The sequence below is a fragment of the Labeo rohita genome, chromosome 5 (assembly GCF_022985175.1).
Source record: "Labeo rohita strain BAU-BD-2019 chromosome 5, IGBB_LRoh.1.0, whole genome shotgun sequence".
NCBI lineage: Eukaryota > Metazoa > Chordata > Actinopteri > Cypriniformes > Cyprinidae > Labeo > Labeo rohita.
Genome location: NC_066873.1, coordinates 3,907,599 through 3,929,869, shown reverse-complemented (window position 1 = coordinate 3,929,869; position 22,271 = coordinate 3,907,599). Strand labels below are relative to the sequence as shown.

At 37.6% G+C, this 22,271-nt stretch overlaps 1 protein-coding gene across 3 annotated transcripts in view; it reads right to left on the bottom strand.

The window, feature by feature from the left end:
• Positions 1–22,271, bottom strand: part of rgs3a (regulator of G protein signaling 3a) — a 161,245-nt gene that overhangs the window by 73,127 nt on the left and 65,847 nt on the right. For all 3 annotated transcript variants that reach the window (XM_051110231.1, XM_051110233.1, XM_051110235.1), the window contains one exon: positions 13,704–13,835. In XM_051110231.1, coding sequence (XP_050966188.1) covers positions 13,704–13,835 — 132 coding nt within the window. The remainder of the gene's footprint in view (positions 1–13,703; positions 13,836–22,271) is intronic.

Genomic DNA, 22,271 nt, shown 5'->3' with positions numbered 1-22,271 from the left:
TAGTAACTTACTGTTTTGTGACATCTGGAGTTCCTGTTCTACTCAAAATGACCCATTCATACTCAACTATCCACTGATTGTTACTGTCATTGTGTATGGTGTACCAAGTATTGAGGTCTCTGTGTTCATTTGGGTAGTAATTATATTGAGTGGACATATTACATTATCTTAAAAGGATAACAAGCTGTCTACTTGCTTACTTTATATGTTTGTAAATAAACCATATGCTTTAATAGCATGCTTTTTTCCAGTGCTACATTGTTTAAGTAAATTTTATAAATCACGACCGAGTGAAATATACTTGAGTATTTGGCAGATTTAACTTAAAATAGTAAAGTAGAAATTACTCATCAAATTCTAACTGGCCACGTTAAATTTACTTAATTAGATTTTTGAAAAGTTTACTTAATTCAGTACTTAAGTTTTACTTAAAATGTATGTGTGCAAAACCTTTGAAATAAAAATAAAAATTGTTTTTTCAGTGTAGTTCTAGACTAAAATGAAAGTCTGAGCTGTTTCAATTGAAAGAATCTTGCACTGACTGATCTTAAAATATATCAATGCCTTTGTTTGGTCTCAAGATGCACACCAGTAATGTTTTTTTTTTTTTTTCCCTAAGCACATTTATAAAAAATGACTTAAATGTCCTAATTGAACTACGGCCTAATCCTGGCTTAGTCTAAGCCTTATCTGTAAAACTGGGCCTTGTAGTTTGAAGGTTTACTGACCTTATTTCCATCATTGATCGTATTTCCATCATTCTAATTAAACTTCCGTTTCAACTTCTGATAGGGAGGGGCAAATTTAATTTGAATTCCAACTCATTAATCAAAATGATTCTCAAATTTTGATCTTTGCACAATTCTGAAGCTTAAAAAATGTAATTCATAAGCATTTGTATGTCTGTATGTATACATAAAATGCTTATAAGTGAATCCTTCTATAATGTAGTCTGAATGTGTATGCAAACATATAAAATGTGTGTGCTAGAACCACACTTTTTGTATGAATACCAATTATTACAAATGAAATTTTGTTCAACCTAGACAGCATTTTTTAAAAGAACCTTTGTGTGTTTCCAATCTGAAACCTGCTCCATAAGAAGATCATTTGACAGTTATTTATTTTTGCTCACAATCTTGCATTTACCCATCTTACACACACACACACACACACTAATGATAGACAGTGAGTGTACGAGTATGTGTTTGTGTCCACGTGCACACAGACTAGGTAAAGATAGTCCCTGAGTGTCCAGTATGACGCAAGAACCGTGGAACTGTCAGCGGTTATTTTTAGCCTCTTCTAGGAGTGTCACAGAACAACGACTGCAGAAAATAATGTTTCTATAATCCCTGGACATAAAACTCCTCATGTCAAACGTGGAACATCACACATAGAAAGGACTACAGCATGCTTATGAATAACACATGAGCTCATGCTGTAAAACATTCAACAAGAGACAAGTGTGCTTCATTAAACACTGAAACACACATTAAACATTAAATACATGCTGTTCCAAAAGTATAGCTATAGACTTAAAGGAACAGTTCACCCAAAAATGAAAAATCTGTCAACATTTACTCATCTTAAGTTGTTCTAAACCTACAGGAACTTCCTTCTTTGAAAGGCATCCTTCAGAAAACCTTCTTTTGTCTCATACAAATTTGTAACAACACATTTTCATTTTAGGGTGTTAGCAGGAGACAAATCCAGCTTCATATGGCACACCCATCAACCACCACAAAACTGGAAAGCAAGGTCTGATCTGATTGGTTGACTTTAAAAAAGAAAAACCTAATTACTAGACTTGCCAAAGTTTGTCAGGTTGGAGGAATCAAATACTTGATACTAGGGTTTTGAAGACTAGTAAGTAAACTATATGTTGTCTTAAAACTATACTGTTATCATTGTCTCTGTGTAAATTACACAAATGTGAATTTGTGAAAACTGTGACGTCATGTGCATGGCCATTATGTGTTCAGTCTGTAGCTATGTGTTTCTTTACAAAGTACTGGTGATGCATGCATAATACAGTGTTTTTTAGTCATTTTTGGTGGATCTGTGTAAACAGAGATCATTTTGACAACATCATCTGTACTCGTAACTTTTTAAAAATGCAAAGGAAAAATATTTTAATTTATTACATCAATGTCATACAAATATCAAAAAAGTGTGTGAAAAAAATCAGCATGTAATGCTTCTGGACAGATAGAAATAATAACCTAAAAAACCACATGCATTTCCATTATTTGTAGGTGTTTTCTCTTGAACTGTCTGTGAAAGCTGGGTCGTTATTTGAATTCTTTAGAGAGGTCAAAGAGGCTTGCATGGACCTTTTGAAAGTGGAGCAAACAAAGGACAGGGAACTGCTGTGTTAAATTAAGTTCAGAACCTCATTGTCTGTCATGTGATAAACAGAGGCATTGCCTTAGCGGACAAAATACAAATAATCACCATCTAAAAAGGTCAACAGCCAATTCAGTGACACCGTAAGAACATTTTCTCAAGAAAACCAGCAAGTATGAAGGATATGCACTACAGTGCTGAAGTATAAAGTAATTGGCATTATAGTGTACAAATGGGCAAGTGTACAATTCTTACAGATGCAATGTTTCATGAGCACCTCTAATGGCGATCTGAAAAATATCCTGAATTGTTTTCTGATCAATTAACTTACTGCTAAAATTACAAAATTGAAAGAGGTTTATTCTTTTGTTTTATGATGGTAAAACCAACTGTTCTCAACACACGTCATTAAAAATAGCATCATAAAATATGCATCTCTTGAGAAAACAAATAGTAAATATAGCTGAAAGCAGCAATTACCGGGGTTTAAGCGCTTTAGGTATTTAAGCACATAAGGAAAAAGACATTACATATTATTTAGCAAGCCTGTAACCACCTAAATCAATTATTAAAAGGCATTTTTGTCAAATCGAGGTGATTTACCATAGAAATATGATGCTTTTATAGTATCTATGACTGTTATAGCATCAAGTGCTCAGCGGGTTTTGAGTTTTCGTTTAGGCTTTATAGGCTTTTGGGTATATTTGGACAGGCACCTTTTTTAAAGAACCTAGTTATAGCTTCCCAAAGGATAAATTTCAGCATGTTTTTGATAATTATTGACCTAGACACTCCAGAGAATTGCACTGCGGTGTTTGCAGCGGTCTACTGGTTCGCAAAAGTAGGTTTTTCACATCTTCTTAATCCTTTAACAAGTGATTTGATTGACAGCAGTGGTTCTAGAGGCAAAGTTGTTCGGAACGAGGAGATCTATTATACGATATGAATATTGCGTATGTGCGGAAAACCGCACAATGTACAATCGTTTACACCCTCAAAAATTACACCCCAGTGGCCGATTTCTTTCAAATTTCTCACAGACCTTTGGGACTGTGAGTCGAACAAGGCCCACTGAGTTTCGTTGTGATCAGCCTTCGTTAACCTTTTCTAATTGGTGCTCAAACTTCACCAGCCAATGGCGTCCATGTTTTTTTGAGATACGCAAATGTCCCCATTTCCTGTGACCTCAGCTTGAACTCTAACTTAAATGTGCAGAGTTTGGCAAAAATATTTCATTCCGTTCAGGAGTTATAGGCATTTTACTAAAAGTGGCTCTGCCCCCTTTGAACATTTTGGCGTCCCTTTGCAACGGTGAGTCGAAAGCTCAACTTTTTTTGATAATTATTGATATTCACTCTCCAGAGAATCTTTCTGCACTGGTTTGGTTCTGATCAGGCGAAAAACCTAGCACTAGTTCACAAAAGTAGGTTTTGCAAAAAAATGTGAAATACCCAATAAAGGCTCATGATCTGACGTGAGCCAAGGATTCCAACGACATAAGAGACTTAAGCCTGTGATTGATGGTTTAGGAGTTAAGAGCGATTTCGTACTTTCGATCACTGTCGCGCCCCCCCTCAGGTTAATTGGGCCTACGTTGTAGGCGGTGTGAGTACTACCATCCCTCCAAGTTTCAAGTCTCTGCGACTTACGGTTTGGTCTGCACAATTAGTTTTATGTGAAAATCGCTCAACCATGACCATTCTACGCCCTTGATTCCCTAAAAACATACTAAAAAAGTGTTGACAAACTATGAAAAGATGAAAAAATAAAACAACATTCACAGAGTGAGAACTGCCTAAAACATACGAGAAACGTAATAGTACATTCAAAAATTATTGAACAATAAACAATAAATCCAAATTTCACATACAAAAATCTGACTGCTGTAAGCTGCATAGCAGCTCAATTAGATTGAGTTCTTGAGTTTAGTTGGTTCTTGACAGCTTTTGGGTGCACCATTGTAAATAAGAATTCAATTTTAAATTCATAATAGGCCTTTAATGGGAATAGGGACATAACATTACATCAGAAAGATTTAACCAGCAATACTTGAATGAAATATGTAAATGAAAACAAAATTTTAAGAATAAAGTCATAACATTATGAAAGTATATGTAAAAAGTAACCTCAAAGGTGTCCGTCTTTTTGAGTGTAATAAAAATGCAAAATAATTGCTTAATCTTCCAAGACATCGATCAAAAAGAACCAAATTTCTCTGACATTTCCCTTGACATTTCACTAACCTACTGTGAAATGTTCAATTAAAAATTCAATCACAGCAACTTAATTAAACTAAAGAAAACTTTTCCACACAAATATTGTCAATTTAAGCAAAGAAACCTTTTTTGAACAAATCTAAGTTCTTGTGGCAACTTGCTAGCAATCCTGCATATTAGCATGCTAAATACAATTTCATATATTAGTATATGTTTCAATATTGACATTAGCACAGTCACTGCTTGGACTGAAAAAACACAATATTGTCGTCATGTAACCTCCCTCTGACTGTCAGCATTTCTGTCAACAAAAGCCAGCATAACAAAGTAAATAAATCTAACAGTAACAGAGCCTGTGTTCACTGAAAGCAGACAGCACACACTGGGTTTGCAGGTTGACCACAGACAGCCGTGGCATCATTACACAGCCCAATGAAATGAAATGTGTACGGAAGGAAATGACAGTTAGATGACATTTCCTGTGAGTCTCCACATGGCTGTTAATCCAGCTGCCCTTGTGTCTGTGTCACAACGTGTCTGTGTGTGTCACACTGCTCTCAGTGCCTGTATGATTCATGTGAACTCATCATTTCCTTTTATCGCACAAGAGCATCACAGTGTCAAGCACAAACACACAGATGTATACCTGACACAATGTGACTCAATACTGGTTACCAATTCATTAAAGCACACAAGTATGTACTTTATGTGTATTTAGTTTGCCCTCACACCACAACAAATCCTTCACATTAAACGGTACTCAGAGCGGAATAGGGTGAAAAACTTAAGTATAAAACAAACATAAATTATGGTGCCACTCATTATAAAGAATATTAACACCAAGCCTAAACAAATTTCTTTGAAAGTTTCTGTGAAACTACCAGCATGTGATAAATGCATTATAGATAAACTTAAGCACCTCTCTCATTCGGCAAATCCTAATGTGTGCACTTTGAGCATGTTTTGCATCTTTGATGCTAATTGCATCATATAAGTCACTATTGAATATAAATTGCAGTATGTTTCCAGTAAAAAAAAAAGGGTGACATATAGCAAAAATACAGTATATCTGTCATTACCGGTGTAGGCAGGAAGCTGTCATATTTTGAAGTTCGCATAAGGTCTATACTTGGCTCCCCAAATGGCAGCCACAATTTACTCACAAATAGAAAACAACAAGTACGAAAGCTCACAACAGCACCACTGATCACCAACACTGAAGTGTCAGCTGTCTTCACTTCACTATTCTCTTTACACAAATGACTGTAGTTTGACAGACCACGCAGATTCAAACTATTTCTACTTATTTTCCCAACGTAGACAATCATCCTTTTCAGCCATATTTATTGCACAGATAATTTCACATTTGGTATGACAAGCAAATCTGAGGAATTAAAAATGTTTGCAAGTTTTGAACAAAATAAGGATTTTGTCAAGTTTGCAATTTTTCCAGCTACCCCCTCATCATCATGCCTGGACTATTAGGGTTAATCTACTAAACCAGGGCAGAGTCCCAGTGATTTGTCCCTGTACAGAGATTATGGGTAATTGTACATCAGCAACACTATATTTGGTTCCGTGTGAAGTACCTTGAAATTGTATTGAGTACTGAATTTATTGAAAAAGAAAAAAAAATACATAAATAAATATAAAATATTCACTGGCATAAAAGTGTTTTTTGGAAATGTTAACCTCTATCCCCCTCATGTGTTTCTCTATTAAAATGAGTAATGTATGCAAAATACCATTCAGATATTTTGTCATTTAGGCTGCATTTACACTGCAAGTCTTAATGCACAGATCTGATCTTTTGATCATATCTGATTTTTTGGCCCGCCTCTTCACTTTAGACCCAACTGCTATCTGATATCTGTGGTTACATTCATTTCCGCCCAAAATGATTGTCAGTAAACGCTTGACTATGCACATGATAGACCCTCGGGTTTGAATAGCCTTAAAATTATTTATAGAATTTACATCAGGTGGCCATTATTAATTCAGCATAGACAACAGCTGTCATGGATGTTTTGCAGCACAAAATCTGACTGAATGGAAAAGACCAGAAAATAATGGTAATTTTCATTCGTTATTTTATCTATAGCTTGTTAGAGGTAGAATTCTTCAGTAAAATAAAGTAGTGCCAAGATGATATGTATATAAATTAATTAGAATGAATTAACGCGCGCATGCGCGCACGCGAGAGAGAGGGAGAGAGAATGTGTGAGCGAGTGTGAAGCTTGCAAACAAGTGAAAGTCATCATCTCAAAATTCTCAGGGCTTGGGTTGAAAACCAGCTCCTGAATGTGCAATTTCTTACCTATATAAAGTTTCCACCTCAATAAAATGCGAGCGCATACAGCACGCCAGCATTTAAACGCTATCTTCATGGGCAAATGTGTCACCCTCATATTTGGAGGTCTGAGGGGAACTGGATATGTGTGTTAAGACGTAGGTCAGATGTCCAGATATCGGATATGTATCCGATTAATATCCACATTTTGAAGTGGACCAGATCGGATGCGAAAAAACAGATCTTGAGCTTATTTTTGTGTTTACAAATATGCAACAAATTCTGATCTGTGTCAGATGTGAGCAAAAATCAGATTTTTTGTGCCAGTGTAAATGCACCCTTAGTGTATGCTCAAAAATATATTGTTTTATCAACAGGTACTTTAAGATCTGATTGGTGATATCAGCAAAGCTTTTGTTCACTGCTAAACTTTTAACTGTTTCTGATATCAGATGAGGGGCAATCGTGTCCTATTGGTTAGCGTGTCGGCCTTGTAACTCAAAGGTCGTGACTTCGAGTCTCAGTACGGGTAGGATTTGTAAGTAGGGGGAGTGAATGTACTGTGGTCTCTTCCACTCTCAGTACCATGACTGAGGTGCCCTTGGGCAAGACACCAAACCCCCAGTTGCTGAGGCAAATGGCTGCCCAAATGGCTGTTCCAGGTGCGTGTTCACTACGCACTGTTGCTGACGGACTTCTCATAAAGACTGAAAAACAAATGCAGCTTATTAGGCAGATTGTCAGAGAGCACCGCAATATGTTATCAGGTCCCCACAAGAGTACTGTGGTTGAAAGAATCATCATAAATATTTAGATCAGATCTCAGTTTTGTTCCAAGTTCAATTTCTTCACCAGTACAGTAATTTCACTTTTTAACATTCTGCTTCTATTTCTGCGAGAACTGTCAGACCGTCAACATAATCTAAATCAGATCTTTATTTTGATAGGACCGTAAGTGGACAGGAAGCAAAGTGGGACAGAGAGGGGTGAGATCGGGAAAGGTCCGCAAGCCAGGACTTGAACTCGGGACGTCTGAAGTGCAATGGTGCAACATGTTGGTGTGTTGCACACGAGGCTATCACAAGACCAACAACACTGTTCTGTGTTATCATTTTTAACCTAATTCACAATTAATGGTCTTGTATAATTATTAATTGTGTGCTGTTATGGTCATTAAGACAAAATTTCAATTTCATTGAGCACACCCCAAACATAGTCCAATCTCAGCAACATTTGGTTTGTTGACTATAGTTGACTATACGGGGGTGAGAGCAAAAAATTTTAAAAGTCCAAGATATTAGGACCATAGGATAGGACAGATCAGAACTGAGAGGAAGCAAAGCAGAGATACAGTGGGTACGGAAAGTATTCAGACCCCTTTAAATTTTTCACTCTTTGTTATATTGCAGCCATTTGCTAAAATCATTTAAGTTCATTTTTTTCCTCATTAATGTACACACAGCACCCCATATTGACAGAAAAACACAGAATTGTTGACATTTTTGCAGATTTATTAAAAAAGAAAAACTGAAATATCACATGGTCCTAAGTATTCAGACCCTTTGCTCAGTATTTAGTAGAAGCACCCTTTTGATCTAATACAGCCATGAGTCTTTTTGGGAAAGATGCAACAAGTTTTTCACACCTGGATTTGGGGATCCTCTGCCATTCCTCCTTGCAGATCCTCTCCAGTTCTGTCAGGCTGGATGGTAAACGTTGGTGGACAGCCATTTTTAGGTCTCTCCAGAGATGCTCAATTGGGTTTAAGTCAGGGCTCTGGCTGGGCCATTCAAGAACAGTCACAGAGTTGTTGTGAAGCCACTCCTTCGTTATTTTAGCTGTGTGCTTAGGGTCATTGTCTTGTTGGAAGGTAAACCTTCGGCCCAGTCTGAGGTCCTGAACATTCTGGAGAAGGTTTTCGTCCAGGATATCCCTGTACTTGGCCGCATTCACCTTTCCCTCGATTGCAACCAGTCGTCCTGTCCCTGCAGCTGAAAAACACCCCCACAGCATGATGCTGCCACCACCATGCTTCACTGTTGGGACTGTATTGGACAGGTGATGAGCAGTGCCTGGTTTTCTCCACACATACTGCTTAGAATTAAGGCCAAAAAGTTCTATCTTGGTCTCATCAGACCAGAGAATCTTATTTCTCACCATCTTGGAGTCCTTCAGGTGTTTTTTAGCAAACTCCATGCGGGCTTTCATGTGTCTTGCACTGAGGAGAGGCTTCCGTCGGGCCACTCTGCCATAAAGCCCCGACTTGTGGAGGGCTGCAGTGATGGTTGACTTTCTACAACTTTCTCCCATCTCCCGACTGCATCTCTGGAGCTCAGCCACAGTGATCTTTGGGTTCTTCTTTACCTCTCTCACCAAGGCTCCTCTCCCCCGATAGCTCAGTTTGGCCGGACGGCCAGCTCTAAGAAGGGTTCTGGTCGTCCCAAACGTCTTCCATTTAAGGATTATGGAGGCCACTGTGCTCTTAGGAACCTTAAGTGCAGTAGAAATTTTTTTGTAACCTTGGCCAGATCTGTGCCTTGCCACAATTCTGTCTCTGAGCTCTTCAGGCAGTTCCTTTGACCTCATGATTCTCATTTGCTCTGACATGCACTGTGAGCTGTAAGGTCTTATATAGACAGGTGTGTGGCTTTCCTAATCAAGTCCGATCAGTATAATCAAACTCAGCTGGACTCAAATGAAGGTGTAGAACCATCTCAAGGATGATCAGAAGAAATGGACAGCACCTGAGTTAAATATATGAGTGTCACAGCAAAGGGTCTGAATACTTAGGACCATATGATATTTCAGTTTTTCTTTTTTAATAAATCTGCAAAAATGTCAACAATTCTGTGTTTTTCTGTCAATATGGGGTGCTGTGTGTACATTAATGAGGGGAAAAAATGAACTTAAATGATTTTAGCAAATGGCTGCAATATAACAAAGAGTGAAAAATTTAAGGGGGTCTGAATACTTTCCGTACCCACTGTAGGTGGCGTGATTGGGAAAGCTCCTTGAGTCGGGATTCAAACTCGGGATCCCCGTAGCGCAACACCGCTGGGTTAAGTTGTCTCTGATAAAATTTTTATCAGAGACAACAAATTTATTACAGTTTTCATGAACAGCATAGGCTAAGCAATTATGCTAAATTATGACCCAAACTGGTAATAATTCAACACAAATGGTGCTGCAATTTATTGTTGACTATTGTCTATTGTATACGACTATTGTCACTTTGTGTAGTTTTGTTCATATTTTTCCAAGAATGTAGGACGTCATGCAACTGTGAATAATTTGGCTGGCTTCTGCTAAGTGACAAATACATTTGTGCCAGAATACTACAGAGTTTGATTAGATCCACAACCTTTGACGTCAATGACAAAAAGTATGGAAAGTGCTTTAGCCTCCTTTTTAAAAGTTGATTGGTCTGTTTGTTTGCTATCCTAACAATGCATGATTGTATGGCTGGCATAATTTCATTATTTACTTTTGGTAATATTTTTTTCCTTCCTGTCTGAGACTCTGTCTGAAAAGACCTGCAACTCATTTTGGGTCACTTTGAGAACTGCAGCTCTCAATCATATCCAAAACACACACTGAGAGAGACATTTAAACTGATCTGCCACAGTGCACAGCTGCAGTGAGTCCTCCTTGAAAAACCCGTCTGGAAAACCGCAAACAGATAGACAGACGGTCAGAATGATGGAACAGAGAGGTGAAGAGAGGCATAAAGCAAAAGAGGGGAGAGAAAATGACTGAAAAAGAGTGAAAGCTGATTCAAAGGCTGATAAAAGCATCTGTGATCAACACACACTTTCTCTTTCATGTGAATGGAGAGCAGAGGAATAAATGATAGCAGGTGTGAGATCTGACTCAAAGCCTATTGGGCTAATTCTGTGTTCCAATCAATGAGAAATATTCCTACTAAACATCATAGACTTCCAGCCATATACAGTGCCCATGCTATCCATAAGTACTGGAACAGTAAAAAACAAAATAGCTTTGTTTGCTGTGGAGTCAACACATCTGCAAATATGATTAAAAGATGGCTATGAGACAAAACTACAGAATGTCATATTTTATTATCAGCTGTTTCAACACATACATGTTTTACCAAATAAAAAGGACAGCACTTTCAGACTTCATCCCACTATTTGATGTGAGCATAAGTATTGGGACAGTTGAACTAAAAGCTATTCTTTTGTTGCAGATACCTTGCGTGCAATCAGAGCAGTGAGTCTGCGACCCATAGACATCACCAGACTCTTGGTCTCATCCTTTGAAATGCTTTTTAGTCTGCTCTTCAGCTGGTGAAATTCATGTTCAATCGGATTTAAATCTGGAGATTGATTTGAGTATTCTAAGACTTTACATTTGTTTTGCCCTGATAAACTCCTTGACTGAACTGGCAGGGTGTTTTAGGTCACTGTCCTGATGCAATGGGAAGCGCTTTCTGATGAGTCTGGTGGCATTTTCTTGAATAGTGGTAGCCAAGATGGTTTTGTACCCTTCCAAATTCGTTCTGCTGCAGCCATAATACATTAAGTCATCATGAAAATTGAGAGAGCCTATTCCAGAAACAGCCATGACACCACCTCCACCATGCTTTCAAATGAGGTTATATGCTTAGGATCATTTGCAGTTCCCTTTTTTCTCCACACTTTTGATTTCCCATCACTTAGATAAAGGTTAATCTTTGTCTCATCTGTCCATAAAACTATGTTTCAAAACTCTACTGGATTTGCAAACTCTAATCTTGCCTTTCTATTTTTGGTGCTGGTCAGAGGTTTGCATCTTACTCTGTAGCTTCAGTAATTCTATGCCAAAGTCTCCTGTGGACAGCAGATTGTCAGAGCATCACCCTAGCTTTCTGGAGATTGTTGGTGATTTTACAGACATATATTTTAGGGTTCATTTTCACAGCTATATGATCTGCCTTTCATCAACTCCTGTTGTTTTTCTCAGCTGATCAGGTAATTGTTGGCTTCTGATGTCTCCGGTGGTCTCCAAACTCTTGATTTCTCCATGCCCTTTGTTTTTTTTTCTATAGCTTTAATTGACTTCCTCTTTTCTTTTAGCATCCAAATTGCTTGCTTTTCTCTCAGAGTCAGCTCATTAGTCTTCATCCTGGTTTGTGTGTGTCGTCATTGAATGCAAGATTCAGAATGCAGAAGCAATGTATATAACTGATACGACACATTCCCTGCTTTTAATATCTGAACAAATAATGCAACAGGACACAGCTGATCTCTAAGAAAGACCTGTGAGGCAGCTGTTCCAATACTTATGCTCACATCAGATAGTGGGATGAACTCTAAAAGTGCTGATCTTCTTAGCTTGTAAAACATTTATGTGTTGAAACACCCAATAATAAAATGTGACATTCTGTAGTTTTGTCTCATATTCATATTTTAATCATATTTACAGATTTCTTGATTTCACAGCAAGCAGAGAAATTTTGTCTTTACTGTTCCAATATATATGGAGGGCACTGTATATCAGCCCTCTGTTGGCTGAAGACTTACGTACAAAAAATGGCCATATTATCAGATATTAGCACACTTATTGTCAAAACACCACACTTTAAAAAAAAACTTCAGTAGTTTAATCCTAGTCTTTTGAAAAAACATGAACACTTTGTGTGATCAAAGCAAAGCATTTTTAGTTGATGCTGTACACGTTGATAATGTATTATACCTGCAACGTACCTACGGATAGAGAGCGTGTGATAATAACAGACAATTGGATGTGCAACACGATCCAGAAAGAGATTATTACCCAGTTTGTTCATGCTGTTCAGAGTGAAAATTGTGCCACAGACTGTGATGTCTACGGACTGACAGCTAATAGTACAACAGATGTCAGCACTTCAGAGCAATTTCCTTGCAGTCTTCAGTATGTTGACAGTAATCTTGAGTCACCCGTGCTCATGGAGCCATGGAGTGTGTGAACCTGCTGATGGAGAGACTAAAGGCCTTAGAGGAATAGTTCATCCAAAAATTGAAATTTACTGGAAATCTACTTCATCCAAAACATAGATGAGTTTGTTTCTTCATCTGAACAGATTTGGAGAAATTTAGCATTACATAACGTGTTCCCGGATCCTCTGCAGTGAATGGGTGACTTCAGAATGAGAGTCCAAACAGCTGCTAAAAATAATAATTCACAAGTAATTTATTGACTCCAGTCCAGCAATTAACTTCTTATAAAGCCGCATGCTAGATTTACTCACCCTCAAGCCATCCTAGGTGTATATGACTTTCTTCTTTCAGATGAATACGATCTGAGTATTTTAGCCGAAAACAACAGTTTTAAATTAAATAGTCTTAATGGCAGATTGGTTTATAACAAACATGCAGCTTTTTGCTTCATATGATGTTAATCAGACTGGTGTGGTGTGGATTACTTGTGGATTATGCTGATGTTTTTATCAGCTGTTTGGACTGATTCTGACGGCACCCATTTGCTGCAGAGGATCCAATGGTGAGCAAGTGATGTGATGCTACATTTCTCTGAATTTGTTCCTATGATTAAAACAAACTCATTGACATCATGGACAGAAGTAGAATTTCAGCAAATTTTCATTAAAGGCACTAATGATCAACCAGATGAGAAAGTATGCTGAAAAGATTGGTCTGAAAATGCATGAAGCGCTAAGGAGAACCTGCTTATCCCATCTAAACAGAGTCTGGAAAACCTTCCCATGCCCCTGCATGTACATGATCAACAAATGTAAGAAGTAGTAAGAACAAAACACTGATGGAGCAAATGGCATGCAACTCTACCACATCAGCTTCAGATCCTTATTGCTGAGCCTTAAATATGTCCAGAGAAAAATCAATGCACCGTACCTGCTGAGGTGGGCAGAAAGTCTGTCTCGCGTGCAGCTGTAGCTGTTTTTTGATGTTCTCGCTCAAACACTGGCACACTCTTGCTTTTTGCTCCAGAGAATTTGCTTCCAGACTCAGAAGACAATCACATTTCTGTTGAGACACAGACAGAGAGAGACAGAGATGAATATTGTAGTATGCTAATGTTTATAGGGTTTGGTGAAGAAAAAAATAAGTTTGGCTTGTTTTGGTTGTAGTGCCGAGAAGCCAGATGAAGTTTCTGTGGTTAGAGAAAGAGCAAAGCTCTTATTTGCTGATGTATCTTAACTGTTTTCAAGCACTGCCAGAAGTGATTAGAGATATGGCTATGATCAATTCTGTTAATGAAAGCCGTCTTAAAACCCCAACTGTGCACTTTACTGATTTATACACTTGTCACGGAAGGATGATGTCATAACAATGCTAATTGATTCACCACAAGAACACATTGTCTATACACAGATAAATCACAAATGCTAACACACACAGACACACAAACAAACACACTGGTTCTCCTATCATTACAAGGACCTTCTACTCACTTAATGATTTTTATAATGGGCTAAGGATAATAATAATAATTCTATCCTAACTTTGCCCTTACAGAAAAATATTACTTTTTTTTTTTTTTTACATTTTCAATAAAATATTGTTCAATTTATTTATTTATCAATTTGAATTATGGTCATGCTTTCTTAAAAATGTAAATTAAATCAGGTTTGTCTACATTTTCGAGGCGACGGAAAAGACAGAGCATGTTACTTTTGGTATGAAACAAAGTCTCAGTTTTTAAATTTTGTCTTTTGTAAGGTGGTCAAACAACAAATACCATTTTGTGGCTCTTTAATGTGTTGTGACAGATCACTGTAGCACCTTGAAGTTCAAGTGGCACATGAACTGATCATCTCTTCCTCTTTACTAGTTATAGCATGAAGTAAAAAGTATTTAAACCGTGAAAAGATGTCAATGCTCACTATTTCTCAAGTTCAAGTCCACCAACGTTAATCTCAGGGTTGCCAGGTTTTCACAACAAAGCCCACCCATTCGCTACTCAGAACTAGCCCAAAAGTAGCCCAATCGCATTGTAAGGGGTGTCCCCCGTTAAAAATTGCATTCTGGGGGATAAAATACACATTTTTTTTGGTGAAATTCCCCTGGTAAAATTAGCATCCCAGGGCCTAAATATTACATTATTGGGGTCACTTCAACCTGCGGCAACACTGGTTAATCTACTCTCCTGTCTGGTTTATTTGTCGGACAAAATGGCAGATTCTGCGTTATAATTGGTTAGATCGCCTGTCAATCACATTCCCTGTGAAGGGTCTGCCAAAAGTTGCAATGATTTATTTTTTGTTTTTTATTATTATTCCTTGGCAGGAAAAAAAATCTCCTACAAGTCTGAACGGCTAGAATGTGTTAAATGCTGTTTAATCATGTGCATTAAAACTGCTTAATGCACAGGAAGTTCCAGTCAGTTTAATCACCAGGCAACCAATTTTCACATGCAGTGACATTAACATTTACAGAGATTTTTATCTTACAAATGAGGAACATTGCAAGCAATTTGTAAAAGCCAACAATATTTGCAGCACACAATGGCAATATTAAAATATAAATGAGATCAGTAAACAACAACATGTGGAACATATGTTTGAATCAATGTTGAGTATCATGTGTTTATTTACCAGGTACCAGGTGTAAACATTGAAGTGATCTTAAAATCCACCCAGATCTTGTGCCACAGGTCATGGATGAAGTTTAGCACGTATGATATAGCATTTATGCCTCTGTCAGACAGAAAAGCACAGATGCTAGGAAGAAGCTGCTCTGTTACTGTGTGAAGAATGATGAGGCACAGTGGCTTCTCAGCCCAGCACCAAAATCAATACAAGTCATTCTTTTCTATCCATCATTTCAACTTAATAAAGTGGCCTGAGACCATCAGCCCCTATAAAGCTGCATATAGTCGGTACTGATGATGTCATTCTTGAGAGACATTAAAGGAGGTTATTGAAGGAACAGTTTCCCAAAATGGAAATTTTGTTATCATTTACTCAATGTTATTCCAGCCCTGTATCATTTTCTTCATTTTCACAAAAGGAAATGTTGGGAAGAATGTCTCTTTTGCAGGCAACAGAAGTGGACAAAGATGTGTAGATGACAGATTTTCATTCTTGGATGATTTCTTCTTTAAATCACCATATGTCCCAATCAAATGAGAAAAATGCATCTAAACTCATGTTGTGATTGACGTTTTAATAAAATGATCACATCATTTTACATAAAATGGAGTTTATGAAAAAGGCGTCTAAAAAAAGTCATACAACATTCAACTATTCCGCTGAGATCATGAGAGATTAGCACAGCCTCCACCGCAAAACAGAGTAACTAGGAACATCCTATTCCAGAAATGTGTTCCTGGACAACTATCAGCCAGATCTGCAGCTCAGATATGGGCTGCATCTGGCCGCCTCAGGGACCAAGAGACTTCTGTTCCAGCATTTCCCAGCTGCTGCTGGTCTCTTCATCCAGCCAAAGACCAGAGTCCCCGAACCAGGAAGACTGGCTGTGGAACATCAGGATAACTGGCACAGCTCATGGGGCATTCTTTTGATGCAGTCAGAGACTTGACTGGTTACACATTAAATAATATTAAACACACATGGGAAAAAGGTCTTTTTCATTCAGTATTTTCCCTTCTTACTGCAGATCACTCTGCAGTTAGAGAGAAGACTATTTTAAGGGTCTGTGTGCCTAACATTTTAATGAAGGGCCTGTGTGGCTAGCATGTCTTTATCTTGGGATTGTGTAACTGGACATATCTAAAAGGACTTTAGACCTTTTTTTAGGGACACCATCTCCACCAACAATTTACAGATTTCATACGTTACAGACAATTCCATTATGGGTCACTGAAATTGAAAACCGAAACTTTTTGGTTTGTCCAAACCAAAACAATTACAATACCTTAAAAAAGGCATGCAATATATCCAGCTTACACAAAAAGACCTCCTGTGATTCATCAATAGCATTTAATATAAAACAAATGAACTTTGTTCACTTGTGGTTGGCTATTTCATCAGAAGTTGTTGGTCTTCAAGGTAGCCACTCTTTTAGAAACATGGTCAAGCTTTATCATCATACAAGTATATTTGAAAGCCACCTCTGCTGGAATTGAACCTATTTTAAAAAGCATTTATTTTTTTTTTATTTTTATATATATATTTTTTATATATATTTTTTTTTTTTTTTTAAATTAGTACTGTGGTGGTACCAATAGAAGCAATGCAAGGTTACTTTTACAATGATGTGACAGGAGAACCCCTTCCACTAGGCACCTCCTGGATAAAGCTGGGCAATTTTTCTGATTTTATCTATTCATTTGAATTAAATGTTTTGCCGCAATTTAATTTTTTTTAAATCGAGGAGTCGCAATTTTGAATAGAAATTTTACCAAACGTTATAATTAGACACTTCAACATATCATTAAGCGCGTTCACACAGAATGCTCTTTTGTGTTGACAAAGATGCGATGCGGGCAGTGGAACAGGAAAAACACGCAAGAAGATAGAAGTGAACTTCTTTTAACTTGAGCACAGTGCTTTAATAATATCGTTGCATGCATGAGAAACTGCAAGAGATAAGTGCAACAGTCAAACGCGTCCATCTTTAAACAGAAAAAACAATGGAAAGCCAGTGCAATCAAATAAGAAACCTGTGAAGAACTACTACTGCATGTCTGATATGCCATGTTTGCATCATGATGACAGGCTGAAAGCTGCTGTTAATTGTTTTTATAGAACATTTATAGCTAATAATAGTCTACTGGTGTTATACCTTCAGTCATTTTAAATTTGCATTACCTTGACTTTTGAGATTTTTTTTTTTAAAGCATTTTCCTCATATTATTTTTGAACATATGTACAAGACATGTTTGTACAAGATGTAGTTGTAGTTCATGCATCTTTTCTACAAAGATAATTAACAAGAAATTTGTTTAACATTTACATCATGTTGACAACTTCATGTGTGTTGCACTTGGAATAGTTAATAAAGATTAATAAATGAAAAACTTAAATCATGTTGTGGTTACATTATCACATTGACTAGTTAAAAATCATTAAAAAAATTTTTGCCATATCGCCCAGCCCTGCTTCTGGTACCGTAAAACAAAAACCCCTAAGAGGAAAACTCCATAGTGGAACAAGCAGAGTAAGAGACAAATAGAGGAAATTGCAGGGGAGGCCATGAAGAAACCAGCAGAGTGGGATGCCTTGACAGAGTTGGAGGGATGAAGGATCATTGTGGAGTCTTAGTCCAGGACGGAGCCAGGTACGCTGGAGACCAAGTTGCTGGACCAGAGGGCCAAGGCAGAGCAGGCAAAGGATGTGAAGGGTTACTATGGGTTCAGAAGGCTTAGGCAGAGCCAGTGGGAATGAGGATGATGGCAGAGCCAGAGGGATGGAGGAATCCGCTAGAACAGATGGAATAAAGGTCTCAGGTGCAGCTGCAGGCCCAGAGGACTAAAGTGACTAAGGACTTTGGTAAAGCCAGAGGAGTGACAGGCCTCAGGATACATGGCAGGTCTTTTTGCTGGTTCAGGGTTCTTAGAAGGTGTGGCTCTGGATCAGGGAGGAGTTCTGGGAGCAAAATCGACAACACCCAAAGAACAGCAGTAGACTGGAGAAACTGTGGCCAGTCTGTGATGTCGTTCTCTTCCACTTCATGAGCAGTAATGGAGGATCCACTTAGCCACAGTGCATACTCTATGTACTGATCCAGGATACAGGTGGTGTCTCCAGCTGGCATCAGTACAAACGGTGTATCATCCAACCCACTCCAGAAACAGGCCTTGAGAGTGCCATCATTTTAAAGGGTTAGTTCACCCAAAAATTAAAATTAGCCCATAATTTACTCACCTACCTTCCAAGCTTTATCACTGCATAGGTGGGTGTTTCTCTTCATCAGTCCAAAACAAGTCTAATAAAGTGAATCCATCCATAATAAAAAGTGCCTCACACCAGCTCAGGGGGGTGAATAAAGGTCTCCTGTAGCAAACTGATGCATTTTTGTAAGAAAAATATCCATATCTAAAACTTAATAATCACTTTAATCTAACTTGCGCCAGCTGGTTGTACCCGGAAGCAGTTTCGGGCAGATGACACAGGATGTCTGCAATGCGCATGGGCTTGTGAAAATCAACGTTTGTTTACAGGAACAAAAGAAGCAAAGTTTTCTTACTTTAACAAAGGAAAAACAGTCTACTCCTGGTTTATATCGAAATCCTATGACATTTTCCTTTACAAACCCTCGTTTTGAACTTCTAATTTGTGACTGTTGTTTTGTTTGCATTTGCATTCTTCATTTCTGCATGGCGTATGCGCAACGCCGACATATTACATCATCCGCCTGGAGCTGCTTCCGGGTACGACCAGCCAGCATAAACTAGATTAAAGTGATTCTTACATTTTCAATATGGATATTTTACTTACAAATACACATCGATTTACTACAGGAGGCCTTTATTCACCCCCTAGAGCCATGTGAGGCACTTTTTATTATGGATGGATGCACTTTTTTGGCTTGTTTTGGACTGATGAAGAGAAACACCCACCCATGCAATGATAAAGCTTAGAAATACCAGGATGATTTTTAATTTAACTCCATTTGGATTCGTATGAAAAAGGGAAGTCATACAAAACTTGGATGCTTGGAGGGTGAGTAAATTATGGGCTAATTTTCATTTTTGGTTGAACTAAGCCTTTAAGGACACCTGATGGCTAAACTCTATGAGCTTCTCCACATAATTTTTCAGTAGATCCATTATCAGTAGTCGGTGCAGGTAAGGGAGAGATTTGATGCAACGATCTCAATGCAGCAGTTTTTGTTAAATAAACAAAACAAAAACACTCTAGAGTGCAGGACAACAACAGAAGCAAGGCAAACCAACCTATTCGATGTCGTGAAAGAGTGAAGGTAAAATGCAGAGAGAAAAAAATAAGCGCTTGTAGAAGAGCCGTGTCTTCAGCTGCTCCTTTGTGTGTGTGATAACCTCAGTAGACCAGGTGGAGGTTGGCAAATCATTCCACTAGAGAGGAACGGAAAGGGTGAAGGTTCCGGAAAAGGGCTTTGGTGATCTTTATGAAGAAACAATCAAGCAACACTCAATCAGTAATAACTGGCAGGAAGGAGCACACACTTGTGGGAGCGTACTGAGGTAAGAGGGTGCAGTTCCAGTAAACTGAAAGGCTGGCCAAAAGAGCATTGCAGTACTTAAATTGTATTAAGGATGCTGGCATGAGATTTACAGCAACATTAAAGGATCTGCAGGAATATTTGGCCACTTGGTGAATATGACAACAATATCCTTTTTCTTTATATGTCTGGGATATAGGGTAGGATAGCCAGACGGAAACTATTACTTAAAAAAAAAAAAAAAGCATATATGTTCGCCTAAATTTTGGCAAACCCATGTTGCAACATGATTTATGGTCTGTTGAAACCATAGTTTTGGGCAAAACGTTTGGTGCAAAACGACACAAATAGTAACTCAAACAATACCATACCCATGATGAAGCATAGTGGTGCAAGCATAATGCTGTAGGACTGTTTCTCTTCAGCTGGGACTGGAGCAGTAGTCATAATAGAAGGAATATTGGATAGTGCCAAATACTTGACCATTATGGCACAAAACCAGCAGGCCTCCATTTCACACCTGAAGATGACTAGCTTGATCATAATCCCAAACATATTTCTAGGTCAATAAAGGAATGATTTCAGGGAAAAAAAAATAAATGAATAAATAAAAACATTTTGCAATGGCTGAGTAAGAGCCCAGGCCTACATCCAATTGAACAACTACTGGAATGACTTGAAGAGGGCTGTAGACAGGAGATTTAATCAATCTTAAGCTCTTTTACAAGAAAGAGTGGGAAAAAATTGACGAATCCATCCATCCATTCTTCAAACCACTTGTCCCCTGTAGGGCCGTAGGGATCTCAGCATCTTGGGTTGTAGGAAGGGAAATTGACAAATCGAGATGCGTTAAGTTGATTGAGGCTGTCTGCTGTAATAAACACAAAGGTGCTTTAATTGGGTGTTAGTGGAGGTTGTGCACATTGTATGTTTGTTATTTTAAGTCTATTTTCCCTTAAAGTTTCTAATAGCACATTAAAAGGACATGATTTTTGCAATCATTTTTAAGTTTCAGAAACCTGCTATTTTAACAGGGGTATATTGCATATATCCTTCATGGAGACAGCAATCCCAAAATCTCAAATTCTACTCAAACATTTGTGTGTGCTGTTTATTGTAATATTGGTTTGATAGCTTGGTAACATGTTAACACAAATCTCAAATATTGGAAATCCATTCAAATATAATCAAATCCATAAAGGCAATTCTCCAGGTTTTCTAAGTCAGCCACTTATAAGCTGTTTAGCGCTTCAGTTTGGTAGCTGACTGTGTATGCAGTAGACAGCAATGTAGCTCATTAAGTTTTGGAAAAGGAGCTTAAGTGTGTCCATGGCAGTATATTATGTAATATAATTATTAGTCTTTATATTTTCCAAAACTACAACATTTCCAAGCCTATATGATCAAACTGGGGCAAAACAGTTTTCAAAACATTCTAAGCAGAGCAGAGAAGACTGCCAAAGCACTACAGATGGCAACCATAAACCTGGCAAATTTGCTGACAAGGGCCACAGAATCCAATAACCACACACTTCCCTGAAAACACAACCCGAGAAAGAAAAGAAAAAAAAAAAAAAAAAAAAAAAAAAAAAAAAAAGAGGCAGCTGTAATATATCAGTGCACTAAAGGCTGAGTGAACTGTAAAAAGATGCCCAGGAGAACAGAGCTGTTTATCGAACTATGCTTGGATGTTATGGGTGGATTACAGTCTCAGAACACAATGAATAATTAATGCTGTCAAACACTCGTCTTACCAAGATTACATTTATGACCACCCATTAACTGACACTGCAGAGCTGTGCTGCATTTTGCCACTAAGCAATCAGGGCATCATAATCTGCTACTTTCAGACACAAAGTGTTTAGTGATGAGAATGAGTGTTGAGTGCATTGTGTTGGTCAAACTGCAAGCTACTTGCTATTTCTTTATATTTATCCTTTGTATAATGCATAATAACTGCCAAAGCTTCCTCTATCACTCAGGACAAACCAACCAGTTAAAAAAACAAAACATAATTTTCAATTAGCTGATCTAGCTACATACACTACCTGTCAAAAGTTTGGAATAATTAAATTATTATTATTATTATTATTATTATTATTATTATTATCATTATTATTATTATTATTATATTATTAATTATTATTAATAATTAATAATAACTGAAATATTGTAATTATTATCATATTGGTTAATTATTTCTGAAGAAGATGTGACACTGAATTACATTGTAAAATACAGTCAAATAATAACATTTGATGACATTATTATTCTATTATTTTTAAAATAATAAATATAAATATATATACAGGGGTTGGACAGTGAAACTGAAACACCTGGGTTTAGACCACAATT